At 46.7% G+C, this 18,951-nt stretch overlaps 1 protein-coding gene across 2 annotated transcripts; it reads right to left on the reverse strand.

Annotated features, from left to right (window-relative positions):
- Nucleotides 1-309: 309 nt before the first annotated feature.
- On the reverse strand, nt 310-18,234 carry si:dkeyp-68b7.12 (uncharacterized). Of its 2 annotated transcripts, none has more exons than XM_064346017.1 (15): nt 18,151-18,234; nt 16,146-16,299; nt 15,097-15,199; nt 13,654-13,798; nt 13,154-13,236; nt 11,535-11,642; nt 11,030-11,148; nt 10,451-10,616; nt 10,190-10,287; nt 9,728-9,799; nt 8,674-9,471; nt 8,260-8,360; nt 6,940-7,601; nt 2,734-6,433; nt 310-2,394 (listed from the first exon to the last, which is right to left on the reverse strand). In XM_064346017.1, exons 2-14 carry the CDS (start codon nt 16,231-16,233, stop codon nt 4,561-4,563), a joined length of 4,416 nt encoding a protein of 1,471 aa, XP_064202087.1. In that variant the 5' UTR covers nt 16,234-16,299; nt 18,151-18,234; the 3' UTR covers nt 310-2,394; nt 2,734-4,560. The 2 variants fall into 2 exon arrangements, with proteins under 2 accessions (XP_064202087.1, XP_064202088.1); XM_064346018.1 differs by lacking the exon at nt 18,151-18,234 and adding an exon at nt 18,015-18,135.
- Nucleotides 18,235-18,951: the final 717 nt, after the last annotated feature.

Raw genomic sequence — 18,951 nt, forward strand, 5'->3', positions numbered from 1 at the left:
ACATCCAGCTGTATAAATGGATGCTATGTAAAAGTTGTGTAAGTCGCTCAGGATAAGAGCTTCTGCTAAATGCCTGGAATATAATGTAAAAGAGTTTAGTGCAGCTCTACAACTAAGGCAGTGAGGCAAAAATGACAAAACAATTCAACTGCCTTTTCACTCTGGTGAGTATTTGATGACACATGCCACGGTCCACGTTTATTACATGAAATGGCACTCATACAGAAGCATTTTAAGCTTATAACAAATGAGGTCATACAACAGGAATAAATAATGCAACAGGAGCCATGGGTGCAGAAAACACAATCATTCCTGGCAACACAAAAATTATTTATTGAGTTATTTAAAAATAGAATTTGAGGACACATACACACACAGAGAGACATACAGGAGAGGTTTTAAAGACCAAGTTTGACTTCATTACGAAATATGTGCAGCATGGTGCCTTCTCGATGACTTGGCTGTTTTCATTAAAGACGCCTGGAAATCAGATCGGAATGGGCTCTCTTCACAATGAAAATTGGTTGCCTCTTTCAAAATACCAATTTTTAAAAATCCCCCTTGCTGTGCTCAAGTTCAGGATTGGTGTAATCTGAATTCTGAGTCCTCTCTCAACCAAGGGTTTAACCCCTTTGAAGAGCAGGTCTATTGGAATGTTTTTTCCACATTCTAAGCCAGCGTTCTAGAACTCCATTGCTTTCAATTACCAATAGTGATTGTTACATCAGCATTAGAATGTTCAGTTAAGCTGATTAAGACTGCTTCATCATGTTGTTGCCTGCTATTAGTGCATCTTAGTACAATGATTGACACTGTAGTTCACGTGTGCATTGCGTTAAGAATGCCAGGTGATACATTTTAGAACACAACCACGTGTGAAATCAACTTTTTGCGTAGCCAGAAGCATCCAAGTTTGTGTACTTATGTAGGGTATGTTTCCGGCCTTAGATCCATATTGCAGTATGCTTCTCTTCACTAAAATAAAGTTACTCAAACGGACAACCGATGCAGGAGACATTTTTGCGAATGATTTGTCGCATGACACAGTTAAAATGACACTGAGGTTCTCTCCAGTGTGAATATGAGAGCATTTTCAAGATTACAAAGTAAACTTGTGAGGCACAGAACAATTTTTGCCCTTCGGGTGGGAAATGAAAGTAAATATTGAGATTAATAAAACTGGAGAGAAACTTAGAACACTCAAACCTTTTCAAAAACAGCCGTATGGTTTCTTGCCCATGTGAGATCGCTGGTGTCTCTTAAAATGAGAGGACTGAGCGAAACTCTTTCCACACTGTGCGCAGTGGAATGGCCTCTCGCCCGAATGAATTCTCAGGTGAAGGGTCAGAATGGAGCGATATCGGAAGCTCTTCCCACACTGGGAGCAGTCAAAGGGTTTATTTCCACCGTGAACGCTCTCATGCTTTGTGAGATTGCTTTGCTGAGTGAACCTCTTTCCGCACTGTGCGCAGCCGTACGGTTTCTCTCCGGTGTGACTTCGCAGATGTACTTTATAGCAACTGAAGTAGGCAAAACCCTTCCCACAATGTGTACAAATGTACGGTTTCTTTCCAAAGTCAGCTTGTCCATCAGTCTTGCCCTTCTTCCCAGCACTGAAAGCACTGGAACTCAGAGTAGAGCTGGTCTCATATTGAGAGCCTGAGTGTAGCTGGGCTGGGCTCTCGCTGCCTCTCATGTGTTTTACTGAGGGTCCATGTTGCTGCTGCTGAGGCAGTAATGTCTGATTCTCTCTCTCCACTGTGTGCACAAGTCTCTCTCTGTACTGACCCTGCTGTGTGTGAATGGCCTCTGATCTGAGGTCCTCCCTGCAAACAGGTGGCTTCTCACTCATCTTATCAAACTCCTCAACATATGAAGGCCCAAAAGAGGACAGTGTGTTTCCAGAGACTTCCATGGTGGCAGGAGCATGTTGTAGCTGTGTGTGAATTGACAGATTCTGTGAGCACTGTGCTGTAGTGTTAGAACAAACTGGATCATCAGTCTCTATGTCACTGTCCTCTTGTGTAAAGGAAGTCCACAGCTGACTGTCTCTCTCATACATTACATACTCAGAGCCCAGATTGTTGAGTCTTCCTGCACTGCGTTCACATCCTGTCTGATCCAGTCTCTGGGCTACATGCTCTTCCTCTTGCTCTGCCTTCACCACAAACTCCAGTCCACTGAGCTCCTCGTCACTGTGTTCACACCTGTGCTGCTCACTCAGCTCCACTGGGTCTCCTGCAGGTGTGGGCTCTGTGTCCGGTTTCTTCCCATCTTCTACAGGTGTGGGCTGTGTTACCTGTTCCCCTCCTTCAGATGTGCATTGTGGGTCACAGTCCTTTACAAACAGCTTCTGATCAAAGGGAGGTTTCTCTCCATAATCAGCACCCCCTTCTACAGTTCCCATGGAGGAAATCAGAATAAATATAATCAGGATTAAATTTAACCAAAAATCTGATCCACTTAATGAGATCAAAACAACACATTATAAATGGTTTCTTGAATCATAAATAAGTATATCTGGTCAGAATGCAGAAAAGAGACAATGGAAAAAAATATTAATAGCGTAACTAAGTATAAAGAGTGCACTGTGGAGATTAGTAGTCTGTATTTTGCAACGTCAAGCCAATTAGTGTATTTTACATACTGCGCGTGCTGAAACCATAGCCATACTTTTCATTTATTTCTAAACTCAAATAACCAATTAATTCTCTCGCTAGCCAGTTGCCTTACCGGATAAACAACCGTACACCTGCAGTCCAACAGGGAGATTTTCATTAGAACAGCCATGCGCCCTAGCTCCTCGTGCCACGCGCAGCTCGCGCTCAGCCAGTTGTAGTTTTCTCTTCAGCAAGTCTTTCTCATTTTGACATCTGTACACTTGGAAGCGTAAAACAGCATAACTTTCGTCAACAAGTTTGGTAATTTCTGCTACAGCTGCTTTGGTTAATATCTCCATGATGGAAGTCAGTTGTGTATGGAAATTAATGCTGTTCGACATTTTTTTTTTCGAATGGCAGTACACCCTTCACCCCCTGGTCTCGTTGGGTCACCACAAAATAAGCGATGTAAACCGTTAACAACTAAAGGTACGAAGCAGTACTTGAAATGTAAGTAGCTTGTAGCATTTGCAGACATTTGCGTTGTACACAACAGTCAAAATAGGACTGTTTACTTCCGGGCAGGTTCTTCTTCTATTTAGTATTAACTGAGTGTATGACGGCGTGCACACTGCTGCCACCTTCTGGACCGGAAGAGACGAGCTTCCTGCCAGAGGTCCCGTTTGGAATACTGGACTCTACTGTAGACACGAGTAGGCTCGTGGCCTCGAACCACGTTTCCGCTGATTGTTATAGCCTACAGCTGTAAATATTATCAAATAGCGGTGCATAAACACAGTAAAATGTACAAAAACACAAACTTTTGTGGGAAAATATATTTTATTCTTTTTACTTTTGAAGCTGCTTGAACAGGAGTTTGAGTCGCTACGCAGTAAAATGTCCATGGTTAATTCGACTCTAGCAGAGTACATATAAGTACAACAGGGACAAAAGTATCACCATATTAACTCTGGAAAACTTGATTTAACACTGAGCATTTTACTGTATAGGGAAGCACAATATTTGTAACGCAAAACAGTTCTGAAAATACATCTTTTTTTTTTTTACACATTTTACAGTAAGAACAAACATGTAATTAAGAATTGATATTTAAAGTGTATATCTTATAGAACAGAACACGCTGCTATAAAAATGCACTGATCGACATAACTGAACAGCTCCAAAGGAGTGGCGAAGACTGCCATCAGAGCTATGGAGCTGCTCGTTCTGCGAACTGGCATACGGAAAAATACTGCACATGTTTAATAGAATCTCCAACATTTAAGACTGGTAAAATTAAAATATTACATAATCAGCTTTTTGGCACAGAGTGGAGTGACCGTAAAGACCATTTAGAAAGTTCCCTATTTTTGCCACCGTGTGAATGCACGTCGTTGTCATTGTTAGAACATTCAGTTTACCGATTGTGAAAATGCACACTTTTGAAAGCTGTTTAAAGATGCTTGTGTGCGCCCTTACTTTTCACAGGAAAGACACCATTGAGGCGAGATGCCACAGGTAAATCAGCAATCAACCTGCTTCTATTTAAACCAGGTGAAGATGACTTCTGTACTGAGTTTTTATATTTAGATTTCAGCGCCAGTGTATTTAATACCATAGAATGTGATATTTAAAGGAATAATAATAATAATAATAATAATTATTATTATTATTATTATTATTATTATAGTTTAATGTGTGGAATGTGTTATTTAGATTTGAGAGAAGGTTATGTTAATTATATCTGAGCTGTGTACGTTTGTATATTCATACTATCCTGGCCCATCTGCACCAAACACTATCTCTGCTCTCTCTCTCTCTCTCTCTCACTTGCCCTCCTTTCATCTCTCTCTCTCTCTCTCTTTCTCCTTTTGTCTCCATGTTCCCTTCTATCCGTTTCATCACCTCTGCTCATTCTCATTCCCATCAACTTTTCCTGTTCTTTTTCCTCTCGCCGTCCTCAGTCTTTTTCTGCCCCTCTCCTGCCATCCACCTGTCCGTCTTTTCCTCTCTCCCTCTCTCTCCCCCTCCTCTCTGTCGCCCTGGCGACAGCCACATCGAAGCACACGCTGACCCCGCTGTTCCTCTTCGTCTCCTTTTCCACGCTTCTCCCGTCCTCCCCCAATCTTTCCACCTCGCCCTGGTTTTCCTCCTCCCCCTCCCCGCCCTTTTCTCTCTCCGCCTCTCCTCTCCTCTGCTCCTCTTTCTCCCCGTCTCCGGTCGGCGCCCTCTCTCCGTCCCTGTCCCCCGCTCCCTCCCTCCCTCTCTCCCTCTCTCTCTGCTGTCGCAGGGAGAGGGCGGTCAGTTTGCAGAGCTGCGGCTTGGGCGGGACCACGGGCACGGCCCTGGCCTGGTGCAGTTTGGGCGTGACCTGTTTGGAGCGAACCAGCTTTCTGGCCACGCTCGGCCCCACGACAGGAGATCTCCCCTCCCTCCGTCCCTCCTCCCTGGCACTCCTCCCCTGCGTCGCCCCCTGCCCTCTGTCTTCCTCTCCTCCCTTACTGCGCTCCTCATCCCTCTCTCTTTCGTTCACCTGGGCCTCGTGCTTCTGTACATTCTCTCCCTCTGTTCTGAGATCCCTCTCTCCTCTCCCCTCCTCCGGTCCTCCCGATGTTACCTTCCTTTCTTGGCTCTCCTCCCTTTTTTCCTTCCTTTTCTCTTTCTCCTGCACATCTAGCTGGTTGTGGCTCTCTGTATTATCCTCTCCCCCTCCCTCTCTCCCACCCTCCAGCTCTCTTTCTCCCCCTTCCTCCCTGCAGGTGTCCTCTTGCTCACCAGGTGTAGTAGTGGGTGGTTCCGGAAACAGGTGAGCGCAGGTGTGTGGCCCCCATGGGGGTTCTGGGAGGGGCAGAGGACAGGGCTCGGGGCTCTCACTGCACTCCATCAATTCTGCTGCCGCTTTGGTTCCGCTCACTGAGTCACCATGGCAACCCTCTGGGTCCTCCGGGCTTCCGTGGTGACTCTCGGCTGTGCTCTCTGGCCCAGTGTCATTGTGCAGTCTCTCTCTGTGCTCTGTGGTGCTGAGTTCAGCTGCGTGGTCTCTCTCTTTGGGTTCTGGATGTTCAGCTGTGTGGTCTCTCTCATTCTGCTCTCTGGCACTGTGTGCATCTGCGTGGTCTCTCTCTTTGTGCTCTGTGGTGCTGGGTTCAGCTGCATGGTCTCTCTCACTGTGCTCTGTGGGAGTCTGTTCAGCCGTGTGGTCTCTCTCTTTGGGTTCTGTGGTGCTGTGTGCAGCTGCATGGTCTCTCTCTTTGTGCTCTGTGGTGCTGGGTTCAGCTGCATGGTCTCTCTCACTGTGCTCTGTGGGAGTCTGTTCAGCCGTGTGGTCTCTCTCTTTGGGTTCTGTGGTGCTGTGTTCAGCTACGTGGGCTCTCTCTTTGTGCTCTGTGGTGCTGGGTTCAGCTGTATGGTCTCCCTTGCTCTGCTCTGTGGCACTGTGTTCAGCTGCGTGGTCTCTCTCTTTGCATTCTGTGGCATTGTGTTCAACTGCGTGGTCTCTCTCTTTGTGCTCTGTGGTGCTGGGTTCAGCTGTATGGTCTCCCTTGCTCTGCTCTCTGGCATGGTGTTCAGCTGCATGGTCTCTCTCTTTGCATTCTGTGGCACTGTGTTCAGCTGTATGGTCTCTCTCACTCTGCTCTGTGGCACGGTGTTCAGCTGTATGGTCTCTCTCACTCAGCTCTGTGGCACTGTGTTCAGCTGCATGGTCTCTCTCACTCTGCTCTGTGGCACTGTGTTCAGCTGTATGGTCTCTCTCCCTCTGCTCTGGGCCACAGTGATCTTCATATTCCTCTTGATCTTCACTTACTGCAAAGCCAGATTCTCCCTCGCCACATCTGTGAAAACAGAGGCAAGGGTCAGAACGGAGAACCCATGATCAGCCCGGGATTAGTGCAGTAATCGACAGCTGGACTGCAGCATTTACTTCCTGTTCCTGTTACCTTTTGGCTGCTCTTTTGTCTGTTTACTTCCTGTTCCTGTTACCTTTTGGCTGCTCTTGTGCCTGTTTACTTCCTGTTCCTGTTACCTTTTGGCTACTCTTGTGCCTGTTGACATCCTGTGCCTGCTTCTTTTGCATACACTACCTGCTCTCCTATAACTTCCAGTGTATGCATTCCTCACTGATCTCTACTGGGGGAATTACATTATTAACACTTATCTCCATAGGGAATCACATTTACACTGATCCCTACACAGAATCACATTTCTTTATTGAATTAGTTAAGAGCAGCCAATATGCAGCACTTTAGACACACTGCTTAAAGACAGAAAAGCCTTCAATACATTCCTCTTCCCTGCTACAGTGCTGTTGTTGTTTTTTTGTTTCATTTCACAGACTTACCCGAGACCATTTGTGTCTGTCAGGGCAACTGCCTGGACACTTTCTCCACTGGCTGTATTTTCAGGAGTCTCTCCCTCTTCCTCCATCTTCTTCTTCAGTTCCAGGCTGTCCTCTTCTTCTGTGCCATCGTCCCCAATCTCCCCAGGTTTGGCCAGAACCACCAGCCAATCGCCATCCACGCCATCCAGTTCACCCTCTGATTGGCCAGAGGCATTGACACTGCTGATGGCATTGATGCTGCGGCTGGTGCTGGCATTGGTGTTCAGCTCTTGTTGTGCAGGTAAGCCTGCAGCAGGACGGGCATCAGCGTCCGCCATTTTGTGCGCGTCTTCCTCACCCCCCTTCGTCACATGGAACTGCAGACTAGAGGGCAGACTGTAGAACAACATGTCCTCTTCGTCGCTTCCCTCCTCTTCGTCTTCTTCGTCCTCTGAGGAGGAAGTGGAGGAGAGAGCAGGCTGGAAGGGGCGGGACTGGTAAGGCAGGCTGTGAGACTTACAGGGATGCCCGTGGGGGTCGGAGGTCAGAGGTCTGTGAGTCAGGGGGAGCTGAGCCGGGAGCTCTAAGGTCACAATGGAGGGGGCGTCTCCTTGGTAACCGAACTCTCCTTCATAGTCATCCTCCTCCTCATAGCAAGGGGGCTCCACTGAGAATTCATTCGCCTGCAAAAGAGAAACACAAGTCAATCAGTAAATCAATCAATCAAGCACATGTAACACAACTGTATGTAGTTGTATGTTAAACCAGATATCGTACGGTTGAGGAATAGGGTTTTATGTGCATAAAGACAAGCACACACACATACACACTCAAATGCACACATGCACACAGAAATCTGCACAAAAAGGGCAGACACTGGCACATGCACACAAACACACAAACACGCAAAACTGTGCTTGTGCAAAAAACGAAAAGAGAATGAGCAGATATTTTAAAACTAAAATAAAAATAAGAAACATGCTTCTTCGCGAAACAAAAAATAAACTGACTGGAATAAATAGTGTAAAATAAAAAATGATAAAACGATGATAATTTCCTTATTATTTTAGTGTTATATTTTTCATTTAAAAACATTTTTAGGCATCTCCAAAATAAAAATAATGAAAATTATCACAGAGGGCCTCAAATAAAGTGCAACTAAACTGAACTGGAATAGAAATTCCAAACTAGTATATAAATAAAAACTAATGGAGAAAAAAATTATAATAACCTTGATACACACACACGCACATGCACAGTCATGCATACATACACACACACATACGTATCCACACATGCACAGTCATCCATACACAAACACACACACACACACACACAAACCTGGTTGTAGGCACTGCTGTCCATGAGGTCAAGGAAACCAAACGTGTCCTGGAAGTCTAGAGGGAGCTGCGAGTCCTCTAGGGGAAATACCCTTCTCATATCTGCACAACAAGTTACTGTTACAGAATCTTTCCATATCTACCACAGAAACTAGACCACTCTGCTTTTACCATAGAATCTACTGTAATTAAACAGAGCCAGTGTTACTGAACCATTCTGCTTCTACCATAGAATCTACTGTAATCAAACAGAGCCAGTGTTAATGAACCATTCCGCTTCTACCATAGAAACTACTGTAATCAAACAGAGTCGGTATTAATGAACTATTCCGCTTCTACCGTGGAAACTACTGCAATCAAACAGAGTCAGTGTTAATAAACTAATCCACTTATTAGTTTTGCTCCTCTTACTCACCCATATAGTCCTGGTCCTCTTCAGCGAGAGCTTCCTCCTCTGGCTCTGTCTCCTCCACCAAGAAACCCTCCGTCGTCCCTTCCTCTCCCCTGCCTTCCTCTCCACTGCCCTCCTCTGACCTGTTCACCTCTGTTTTCTTTCCCTCCACTTCATCCTCCCTGCTCTTGTCCCTCTTTCTCTCTTCCGCTGTCCTCCCTTCCCTGCCTTCCTCTGCATGAGACCCACCATTTGCCTCCCTGTGGGACCCACCCTCTTCTTTGTTGGCCCCGCCCTCCTCCCTGTGGGCTCCGCCCTCCTCCCTGTGGGCCCCACCCTCCTCCCTGTGGGCCCCACCTTCTCCTTTGTGGGCCCCGTCCTCCTCCCTGTGGGCCCCACCCTCTTCTTTGTGGGCCCCGTCCTCCTCCCTCTGGGCCCCTCCCTCCTCCTTGTGGCCCCCGCCCTGCAGCACGCCCAGGGCGAGGCCGGAGGTGATGTGGAGCGGCACGGTGACGGAGAAGGGCCCCGAGATGTGCATTCCGGCGCGGCGTTCCGCCCGGCTGGTGATGCCCGGCGATCGGGGCTGGGGGGGCAGGCTGCCCTCGTTGGCCTCTCCGGAATCCAGCCTGCTGTACGTCCCCTGCACCCCGCCTCCGCTGACCACGCTCACGCAGGCCCCCCCGCCCCGCCGGTACGTCACCGCGTACCCGCTGCTCGCCCCACCCACTGCCCCGCCCAGGACCCCGCCCGTAGACCCCGCCTCCCTGCCCAGGGTTGGAGAGGGCTGGGTTAGGGGAGAGAGGGAAGGGTGCTGTCTGGTACCTGGGGGGAAGTAAGAGGCAGAAGCAGAATTAACAAGGGGGGGGGGGGTGGGGGTTGCTGTATGAGCAGCCACGAGTGGCTCCCTGAGTACCAAAAAGTTTGACCAATGTGGTGTGACTGTGAAGTATTTCTAGAGGAGAGTAAGAGAGTAAGGAAGGCATATAAAAGGAAAGAAGAAAGGCCGATGGAATTACGGAGGATGGAGGGAATGAGGAAGAGGAGCATGAGGAGGAAGGAGCCAAAGGATCATTCGTACCTTCCGGCATATAGGGCAGAGAACTGAGGGAGTCCATACTTTTGGCTGGCCTCAGACTGCCCTGTTCTTTCTCTGCAAGGATACAGACCTTTTAGAACATTTAATGGAAAACTGCACTTCAACTGCCTGTGGTCAACTGACATTCGTCCTTAACGGTGACTTGCAAGTAGACACAAATGTCACACTTTTTTTCTTCACAAACTCGGGTTTCGTCGACTACACTTTAGGGTTTGCTGATCTTGCCAAACTAGGTTTGTGAAGGAAAATAAACTTTTTCTTGCTTTGGGTTGTTGGTCAAATTTAAAGACAAATGTTGATTGAATCCGAGACAATGTTCCTGTACATCGACGAAGAACCACCTTTCGGTGTTTCAGTATATCGGTTAAAAACCGCCTTTCAACGTTTCAGTATGTCACTGTAAAATCATGGTGACATATGAGATTGTGGAAGCAAAACTCGTACCTTTGCAGGGGCTTTTGTTCTTCCTTCTGGGGTCCTGGAGTCTTCCTCCCAGATTGAAGATTGACTTCCACTTCCTGCCCTTCAGAGACCCCTTCCTCCTGCAGAAGGAGGTCAGAGGTCACGACCCATTGCTCACTGTATTTTACAGAGCTTACGACCTGCTTATAGCGTTCGGTATGGTTACAGAGGTTGCCATGGAAAACGGGACCACTCAACGGTCACAGTGTATAGTGAGCATCGGGGGGGGGTGGGGGGGCATACTTGTCGGTTCCCTCGATGATGGCGTGATACGACCGCATGGCAGGGGGGCCGTTCCCGGGGCCGAGCGCGCTCGGAACGTTCAGTGGGATCGCTCTGAAAAAAGGCTCCTCCTGATTGGACATGATCGAGGGAGAGGGGAGGGACTGCCTTCTCTCGGGGGTGTGGCCTTCAGAGACAGAGCAGGTATAAGTGAGTGTGTGTGTGTGTGTGTGTGTGGGTATAGTGTTTGTACGTGTGTGAGTGTGTGTGTGTCTGTGTGTGTTTGCTCGTTTGTGTGTGTGTGTGTCTGCGTGTGTGTACGTTTGCATGTTTGTGTGTTCGTGTCGGTGTAGTGTCTGTACGTGTGTGAGTGTGTCTGCATGTGTGTGTGTGTGTGTGTGTTGTCTCAGTGTGTGTATATATACTGCGCTTGTAGTGTCTGTGTTTTTGTGTGTTTGTGTCATAGTGTGTATGTGTGTGTGTGTCTGGATGTGCGTGTATAGCGTGCATATATATATATATACACTCCTCTTGTATTGTGTGTGTTTGTGTGTATAGTATGCATAGGTGTATTGCCCTTGTAGTGTGTGTGGTACGTACCTGGGCTGGAGAAGACCTGGCTGACGTGTGTGAGGATGAACTCCACCACGATGGACTGCACGCGCACCTCCATGAAGGCCGCAGTGCCGTTCAGCCCCGTCGCCTCGATGTCCTTCGATCTGCGAGGTCACAAACACTCTCACACCCTTCCTACTGTTCCTGCTCTTTCACATTATTCTCACAGCTCTCTCTCTCTCTTTCTCCCTCCTCCTCTCTCTCTCCCCCCCCGGTCTCTCTCTCTCTTCCCCCCTCCTCTCTCTCTCCCCCCTCTCTTTCTCTCTCCTCTCTCTCTCTCTCTCTCACTCTCTCTCTCTCCCCCTCCTCTCTCTCTCTTCCCCCCTCCTCTCTCTCCCCCCTCTCTCTCTCTCTCCCCCTCTCTCTCTCCCTCTCTCTCCCTCTCCCTCTCCCTCTCTCTCTCCCTCTCCCTCTCTCTCTCCCTCTCCCATTCTCTCTCTCCCCCTCTCTCTCTCACTCTCTCTCTCTTCCCCCCTCCTCTCTCTCTCACCTGAGGAGGTTGGGTGCCCATACGATAGCCAGGTTCCTGGCGTGCATGTTAGTCTGCGAGGCGAAAGTGGCCATCTTCACCAAGTGACGCATCAGATACTCTAGGGTCCTGAGGGCGGGAATAAGAACACCATATAAAGAGAAGCATCTTAAAAGGACATCGAAAACACCGCTGTGACGACTCATTGGTGCGCCTGATCGTTAGGCGGAGCTACAATCGTCATCGGTGATGGGGTGCGCCTGCCCTGGTGCACGAATGCCATGGATTTAATTACGCTGACGACGCATCATCGTCACGTATAAACGGTACATGATATAAAACTCGGTGTTCAGACACACAAGGTGTTTACAGTTTTTCTCGATTGCTAACACACTAAAACTGGTTCTTTTAGCAAAAACTCCCAAATTATTACTTCAGTTCTCAGAGGACCGACACATCTCTCAAAACTATAAACACTTTTCACTTGTTTTAACACATGCTGCAAATTGTTAAACTTTTTTTGCAAATCTCTACAAACAAATGCTCTCGTGGATCACTGGTTACACACTGTGCTCATGCAACAAACACTAGTAGTCAAAACAGTTAACTCAAGTCATCACAACCTAAACTCAGGTAGCACACCTTTTTCTAGGTGCAAACACTTGGCAGCAAAATTGTTTACACACCGGTCACAATCTCTGGATCAATAAATAGGGCCACAGTTTGCGTCTATGTGCTTTTGAACAATGGATCCTCAAAATGGACAAGCTGTCCAAAGATCAGGAAGACAAAGGAGACGAAGAGGCAGGAGACAATTTGTCCCAGACGAAATACGTGCCACCTTGATTGACCATGTGCTGGTGCATGGTATGATGATGAGGGAAGCTGGACAGAGTTCAGTCAAACTTGAATCGTTTCACAGTGGCATCCATTGTCCATACTTTCAGACAAGAAAACAGATACTATAATTTACTGTAATGTTATATATTGTATCTGCTGTACTACTGTGAGAGGATATGCTGTCTATGTAATGTTGAAGTGTATTTACAGACTATATGTTCTTTAGATTTTATTGCTGTTTTTGTTTATAGTGCTGCATATACTGAGTTCCTTTTATGAATGCTACTCTCCTTTGAAAATACTACATTTTTTTGTTCCTTCAACTGTGTTGTGGTTACTGTGCAGTACTTTTCACTCAGCATCACTTTTCAGTACTACAGATAAAATATTTGGAAATTTGCACACTCCCTCATTTGTTAGTAGTGTAACATTGCAAAGATCAAAATCTGAAAACCATAAAATAAGTAGAATAACCAGGAGAAAATAACTCCTGACGCACTGCTATAAAAGGTTTTTGCAGTAGTGCTTTGAATTTATCTCACTGGTGTGTTATGGGTAATCTACATTGTCTGTGTTTTCGATGGCTTGTGTGTGCCATTTGAAGGCAAAGTTTAATTTTGATGGAAGAGTATATGTTTTTGAGAAGATAATTTGAGTTTGGCATGGATGTTTGAGGTTTGTACTGATTGATATGTAGTTTTGGGATTGTGTTAATAGTTTTGAGAAAAAGGGGAATTGTTTCATTAAATGTGTCTTAGCAATCAAAAAAAACTGTAACCGTAAGTGAGGGAGCAGTTTACCTGTAATGGGGGAGAGGCAGGTCTTTCAGCACCTCTTTTATTTTCACAAGTCTTTCCTCCTCCAGCTGAACAGCCACTGCATCCTGGGAGGGGGGTGGGGGGCAGTTATTGGGGGTAGGTGACAGGCAGGGTTGGGGATGGGGGGCGGTTGAGAGTGAGTGATAGAGTTACAAGCATCTCAACATGGCAACATTTGTGCATTTTAGTTTCCAAATGGTGGAGAAGAGCATTCCCAGAAAAAAAACCTGTTGGGTTGAAACACCTTGCAAGTTGTTATAATGCTGTTTGTTTATTGTTTGCCTGTGTAGAGCACTAATCACATAGTTTCCTTATAATGAACAGGCAGCATGTTCGTGTTTAATCTTATAAGGGCGTCTTGCCTCTTTAAGACTTATTGGTTTAATCTGTGTGTGTGTGTGTGCGTATGTGGGCGGGCGCACGTGTGTGTGTGTATGAGTATGTATGTGTGCGTGTGTCGTGGTGAGGCTGCATGTGCTCACAGCGAACTTGTCGTAGAGCTGGTAAGTGAGCAGCGGGTTGGGCAGTTCTCTGAAGTAGGCCTTGCACAGGGAGCTCACGCAGTGGATATCCTGCCGGTACACTTCTTTAGTGAGGTCTGGGACTCCTTCAACGTCAAACTCCGCCCTGCGTGCACACACACACACACACACATATACTGTTAGAATTACCCTGCAACATAGCTCAGGAGGTAAGAGCGGTTGTCTGGCAGTCGGAGGGTTGTCGGTTTGATCGTGTCAAAGTGTCCCTGAGCAAGACACCTAACCCCTAACTGCTCTGGTGAATGAGAGGCATCAATTGTAAAGCGCTTTGGATAAAAGCGCTATATAAATGCAGTCCATTTACACACACATTCACACACACACACACACACATACTGTTAGAGTTACCCTGCATAGACACACACACACACACACATACTGTTAGAGTTACCCTGCATACACACACACACACACACACACACACACATACCGTTAGAGTTACCCTGCATACACACACACACACACACACACACATACTGTTAGAGTTACCCTGCATACACACACACACACACACACACACATACCGTTAGAGTTACCTTGCATACACACACACACACACACACATACTGTCAGAGTTACCCTGCATACACACACACACACATACACATTCACACCCACACACAAACAAACATACTGTTAGAGTTACTGCTGCATATACACACACACATACTGTTAGAGTTACTGCTGCACATACACACACACACACACACATGCACGCGCAAACATACACATACACACACGCACACATACTGTTACACTTACTGCTGCATATACACACACATGCACACATATACTGTTAGACTTACACCTGCACACACACACACACACACACAGACATACTGGTAGACTTACACCTGCACACACACACACAAACATACTGTTAGACTTACTGCTGCTACACACACACACACACACAAACATACTGTTAGACTTACACCTGCACACACACACACAAACATACTGTTAGACTTACTGCTGCTGCACACACACACACACACAAACATACTGTTAGACTTACACCTGCACACACACACACAAACATACTGTTAGACTTACTGCTGCATACATACACACACACACAAGCAAACATACTGTTAGACTCACTCCTGTGTACACACACACAAACACACGCAAACATAGTCCTGCATACACACACACATACACACACTCAAAATATACTGTGAGACGTACTCCTGCAAACACACACACAAACATATTCCTGCATACACACACACACACACACACACACACAAACACACACACAAACATATTCCTGCATACACACACACACACACACACACACTCAAACATACTGTAAGACGTACTCCTGCATACACACACCGATACATGCATTGCTGCATGCACACACCCATACAAACGCACCTCAGTTTCTGTGTGTTTGATGAAACCCCAGATAACCGGTAAATTCCATCCACAATGCCGTACTCCTCAATGAACTCACTGCAAGATCGCAAGACCTGAGGAACTGAGAGATGGAGGGAGGGAGAGAGAGAGAGAGGAGAGAGAGAGGAGATATTTAGAGAGATGGGTGTTCAAATGAGGAAAAATCAGTGTTAGGTCACAGTCACATGTGCGAATGCAGGCGAATGACCATCGCCTGCCCGAGGCGAAATTCATATCTTGCCGTGCTGAATGTGGGCAGTGCAGGATGTGACGCACACGGAAATCAGTTTGCTGGTTTGTAGTCCGTTTGAGTGGTTGTGGTTGTTGGGCACACATGAGCGGTTCACTAAGAAAACTACAGCCAGTTACAGCCAAGTAGGGTCAACCACACACGCTTCTTTGCTATTGGTTGAGGCTGGTCAGAGTTCACCAAAGCTGCACTCCGCACGAAGAAAAGATGCGAAATTTGCTTCGCCGTCGGAAGCGAATGTTCTATTCGGCCCTTTGCTCGCATAGAATGGAAGTGAACGAGAGGCGAATGTTTGCCGATGTTAATTTCACGCACGTGCGACCGCGCCCTTATTGCACGAGGTGTGCTATAAAGTCGTGTGTTACAGGTGCATGAGAAAAAAACATGCACTCTCATGTGGCACTTAAGAGGGCACATTTCAGACTGGTGTATATTTACAGCGCACGTGGCGGGTTACATTTCGCAACGGTAAACTGTTGCACACCGGCACATTTGTGTAAATTGTGGTTAACCTGTGCACATATTTGTGGGCAGGGGCACCACCATGGATTTTGGGCTTCGTAAAAAATATCTCACGTTGGGCCCCCGCCGCTCTAGAAAATCCTATGTTCTAAATTTGAGGGCCCCCTGTCAGTCAGGACCCTTAGAATGGTCCTAACTCCACCCCCCTCATACAGCGCCCCCGATTGTGGTAAATTTATGCACATGATGGTGACAGGCGACAAGTGACAGGTAACAGGTGACAGGTGGCAGGTGACAGGTAACAGGCGGAACTCACTCTCCTGGCTGGAAGCGGCCAGGTGTTCCAGCAGGTCACAGCCGAACACCTTGTCCTTGGTGGCCCCTTTCCTGCGTCCTCTCCTCATTCTCTCCTCCTTCCTCTGTCACTCTCACATCAATCGTTTTTCCCTATCGGTGGTTCGCGTTGCACTCTGGAAAGAGAGAAAGGGGGATACAGAGAGGCCATTTCATTACGTTACATTACATTACATTACATTACATTACATTACTATTCATCACATTACATTACATTACATTACTATACATTTCATTACATTACATTACATTACATTACTATTCATCACATTACATTACATTACTATACATTTCATTGCATTACATAATATTGCATTACAGGCATTTAGCAGATGTTCGTAACCGGAGCGACTCACACAACCTCTTTACATAGCATTTACATTGCAATCCATTTATGCAGCTGGATATATACCTCGCTCGACGTTACAATGTCAGTGTCGTACCCGGGATATTGAACCTCTGTTCCTTACCCATTATACAACACTTCCGTTTCAGCCATGACACCATTCGTACAGAATCAGCTCCTCTTGTTCTCTCCTCATTTAACATTGGCAACTACGCACGCAGGAACAACCATACGCAATACGCACACAAAGCCAGACACTCGCAAACTCATCAGCCCTGCAGCTGACCTCGTTGTTTAACAGCACTTTTACATTTTGGCATCTTATCTGGAGTATCTTACACAGCATTCATTTCTACACACTGTTATTTAACACAGCAGCCGTTTAATAGGATATTTTCTGAAGAAATTCAGGTTATTTGTCTTGTGCCAGGATACAGCAGCAATCTCCACGTCGAATCTGCTACTTTTGAGTTTCTGGCCCAGGTCACTGTCCACTGTATTACACTGTCCATAACATCACTACACATTAAACCAGATTATAATTACTATGCAGAAAAACACTGAGCTAAAACTGAAACCTAACAACACTTTGAGCCAAAACTACAGAAAAAAATTAATCACACTGCACCAAAATTATAGACCGAACCTCGTCACCTTGCAGCACCATGCACTGAGTTGAAATTGCAGACAGAACCAAATCATGCTATAAACCAGAACTACAAATAGAACCAAATCAAACTCTGCGCCAAAACTACAAATAGAACCAAATCAAACTTTGAGAAAAAACTACAGACAGAACCAAATCATGCTCTGAGCCAAAAGTGCAGGCAGAATCAAATCACACTCTGAGCCAAAACTACAGACAGAACTGAATCACACTGAGCCAAAACTACAGGCAGAATGGAATCACACTGAGCCAAAACTACAGGCAGAACTGAATCACACTGAGCCAAAACTACAGACAGAACTGAATCACACTGAGCCAAAACTACAGACAGAACTGAATCACACTGAGCCAAAACTACGGACAGAACTGAATCACACCGAGCCAAAACTACAGACAGAACCAAATCAAACTCCGAGCCAAAACTACAGACAGAACTGAATCACACCGAGCCAAAACTACTGACAGAACCTCTTCGCCATGCAGCTCACAGCACTTCCTCCAGCGTACGCTGTAAAGGGTTTGACAGAGAAGTAGGCCACACCCTGAATCACGGTGCTGTCGGGGGCCCTGGCCAGTTGCTGAGTGGATTCCTTTCACGCTGGGGAAGGGGGGGGGGGGGGTTCAGACCCCCATCTTCCCCCAAAGTTCTGTCGGCTCATGCCGTTTGGTCACTCCTCTCCGCCCAAATCTCCCTGCCCCATCAGAGCCTTCGCTTCCCTTTGCAGCGGAAGTGAGCTTCTCTGTGCAGAGACGGAGGACATCGACTTTCGACATCAAACCACGGCCGTGCCCCATCCCCGCGGCGACCCGCCACGTACCCCAGCCCGCTGGACCCTGCTGCCTGGTCCTGAGGGTTCGGGAGCGATTCGGCGGGGAGAGTGGCGAGAAAAGAAAACGAGGGATCGAGAGAAAGAGAGAGCAAGAGAGAAAGACAGACTGGGAGAATGATCTTACCTTCGCTTTTCCCCGGCACAAGCAGCAGCAGCAGCAGCAACGATGACGCAAAAAACCACCAAACTTCCCCCTGCGCACTTCCTGAGTCTCTGTTGCTTTCTCTCTCTGTTTCTTATGCTCTCTCTCTCTCTCTCCCTCCCTCCCTCCCTTTCTTTCTTCCTTCCGTTATCTCCTTTTCTCTCTCTTTTTTTTCTCTCTCTCTGATACTTACACTCAGATGAGTGGAGAACCTCCCTGAACCCTAGAGCTGATCTGCGTGTGTCGGGTCCAGGCCAGGTTCTGGTTTATGACTGGGGGAATGGGTGGTTCTGGTGTTTTAAATGATTGTTGGGGTCCATGTTTTGTAGCATTTGGGGTGGGGTGGGGGGGGGATCTGTGGCTACAGGTTTGGCGTGTGTGACCAGCCAAGCTACATTTTAAAGAAGCTTACTGTCCCTGACTCTGTTCAATCTTTCTTGGTGAATGTTGTTTTTTAAATTTTCTAAATTACCATATTGTGGACTAATCTTCTTTTCTTTGCTGTCACATACAGCAGACCCTGTGATTAGCCGTAGTAAATCACTGTCTGCCACTATCCAGCACCAAGCGCAATTGTGGCCTGTTTTTCAGTGGAGCCCTTTCTCTGGGACCTGGACGTCTATCTCTCACATATATGTATGTTTGTACATATAACATATCATATAAAATAATAATATGAAATAGATCACAGCTTCTGTGCAGAGGTCAAAGTTTGGAGGAAAAAAACTGCCACAATATTGTATGTGCAAATGTGTCAACTGCTTTAATAAATGGAATTACTAA

The sequence above is a fragment of the Anguilla rostrata genome, chromosome 8, assembly GCF_018555375.3.
Source record: "Anguilla rostrata isolate EN2019 chromosome 8, ASM1855537v3, whole genome shotgun sequence".
Lineage (NCBI taxonomy): Eukaryota > Metazoa > Chordata > Actinopteri > Anguilliformes > Anguillidae > Anguilla > Anguilla rostrata.

Excerpts from the sequence above, each read along its gene's own strand:
- si:dkeyp-68b7.12 (XM_064346017.1), bottom strand. The coding sequence starts at position 16,233 with ATGAGGAGAGGACGCAGGAAAGGGGCCACCAAGGACAAGGTGTTCGGC. Across the intron at positions 15,200-16,145 it reads GGCCGCTTCCAGCCAGGAGA|TTCCTCAGGTCTTGCGATCT; the intron begins GTGAGTTCCGCC and ends TCCATCTCTCAG. Across the intron at positions 11,149-11,534 it reads TGGGCACCCAACCTCCTCAG|ATCGAAGGACATCGAGGCGA; the intron begins GTGAGAGAGAGA and ends GTGACCTCGCAG.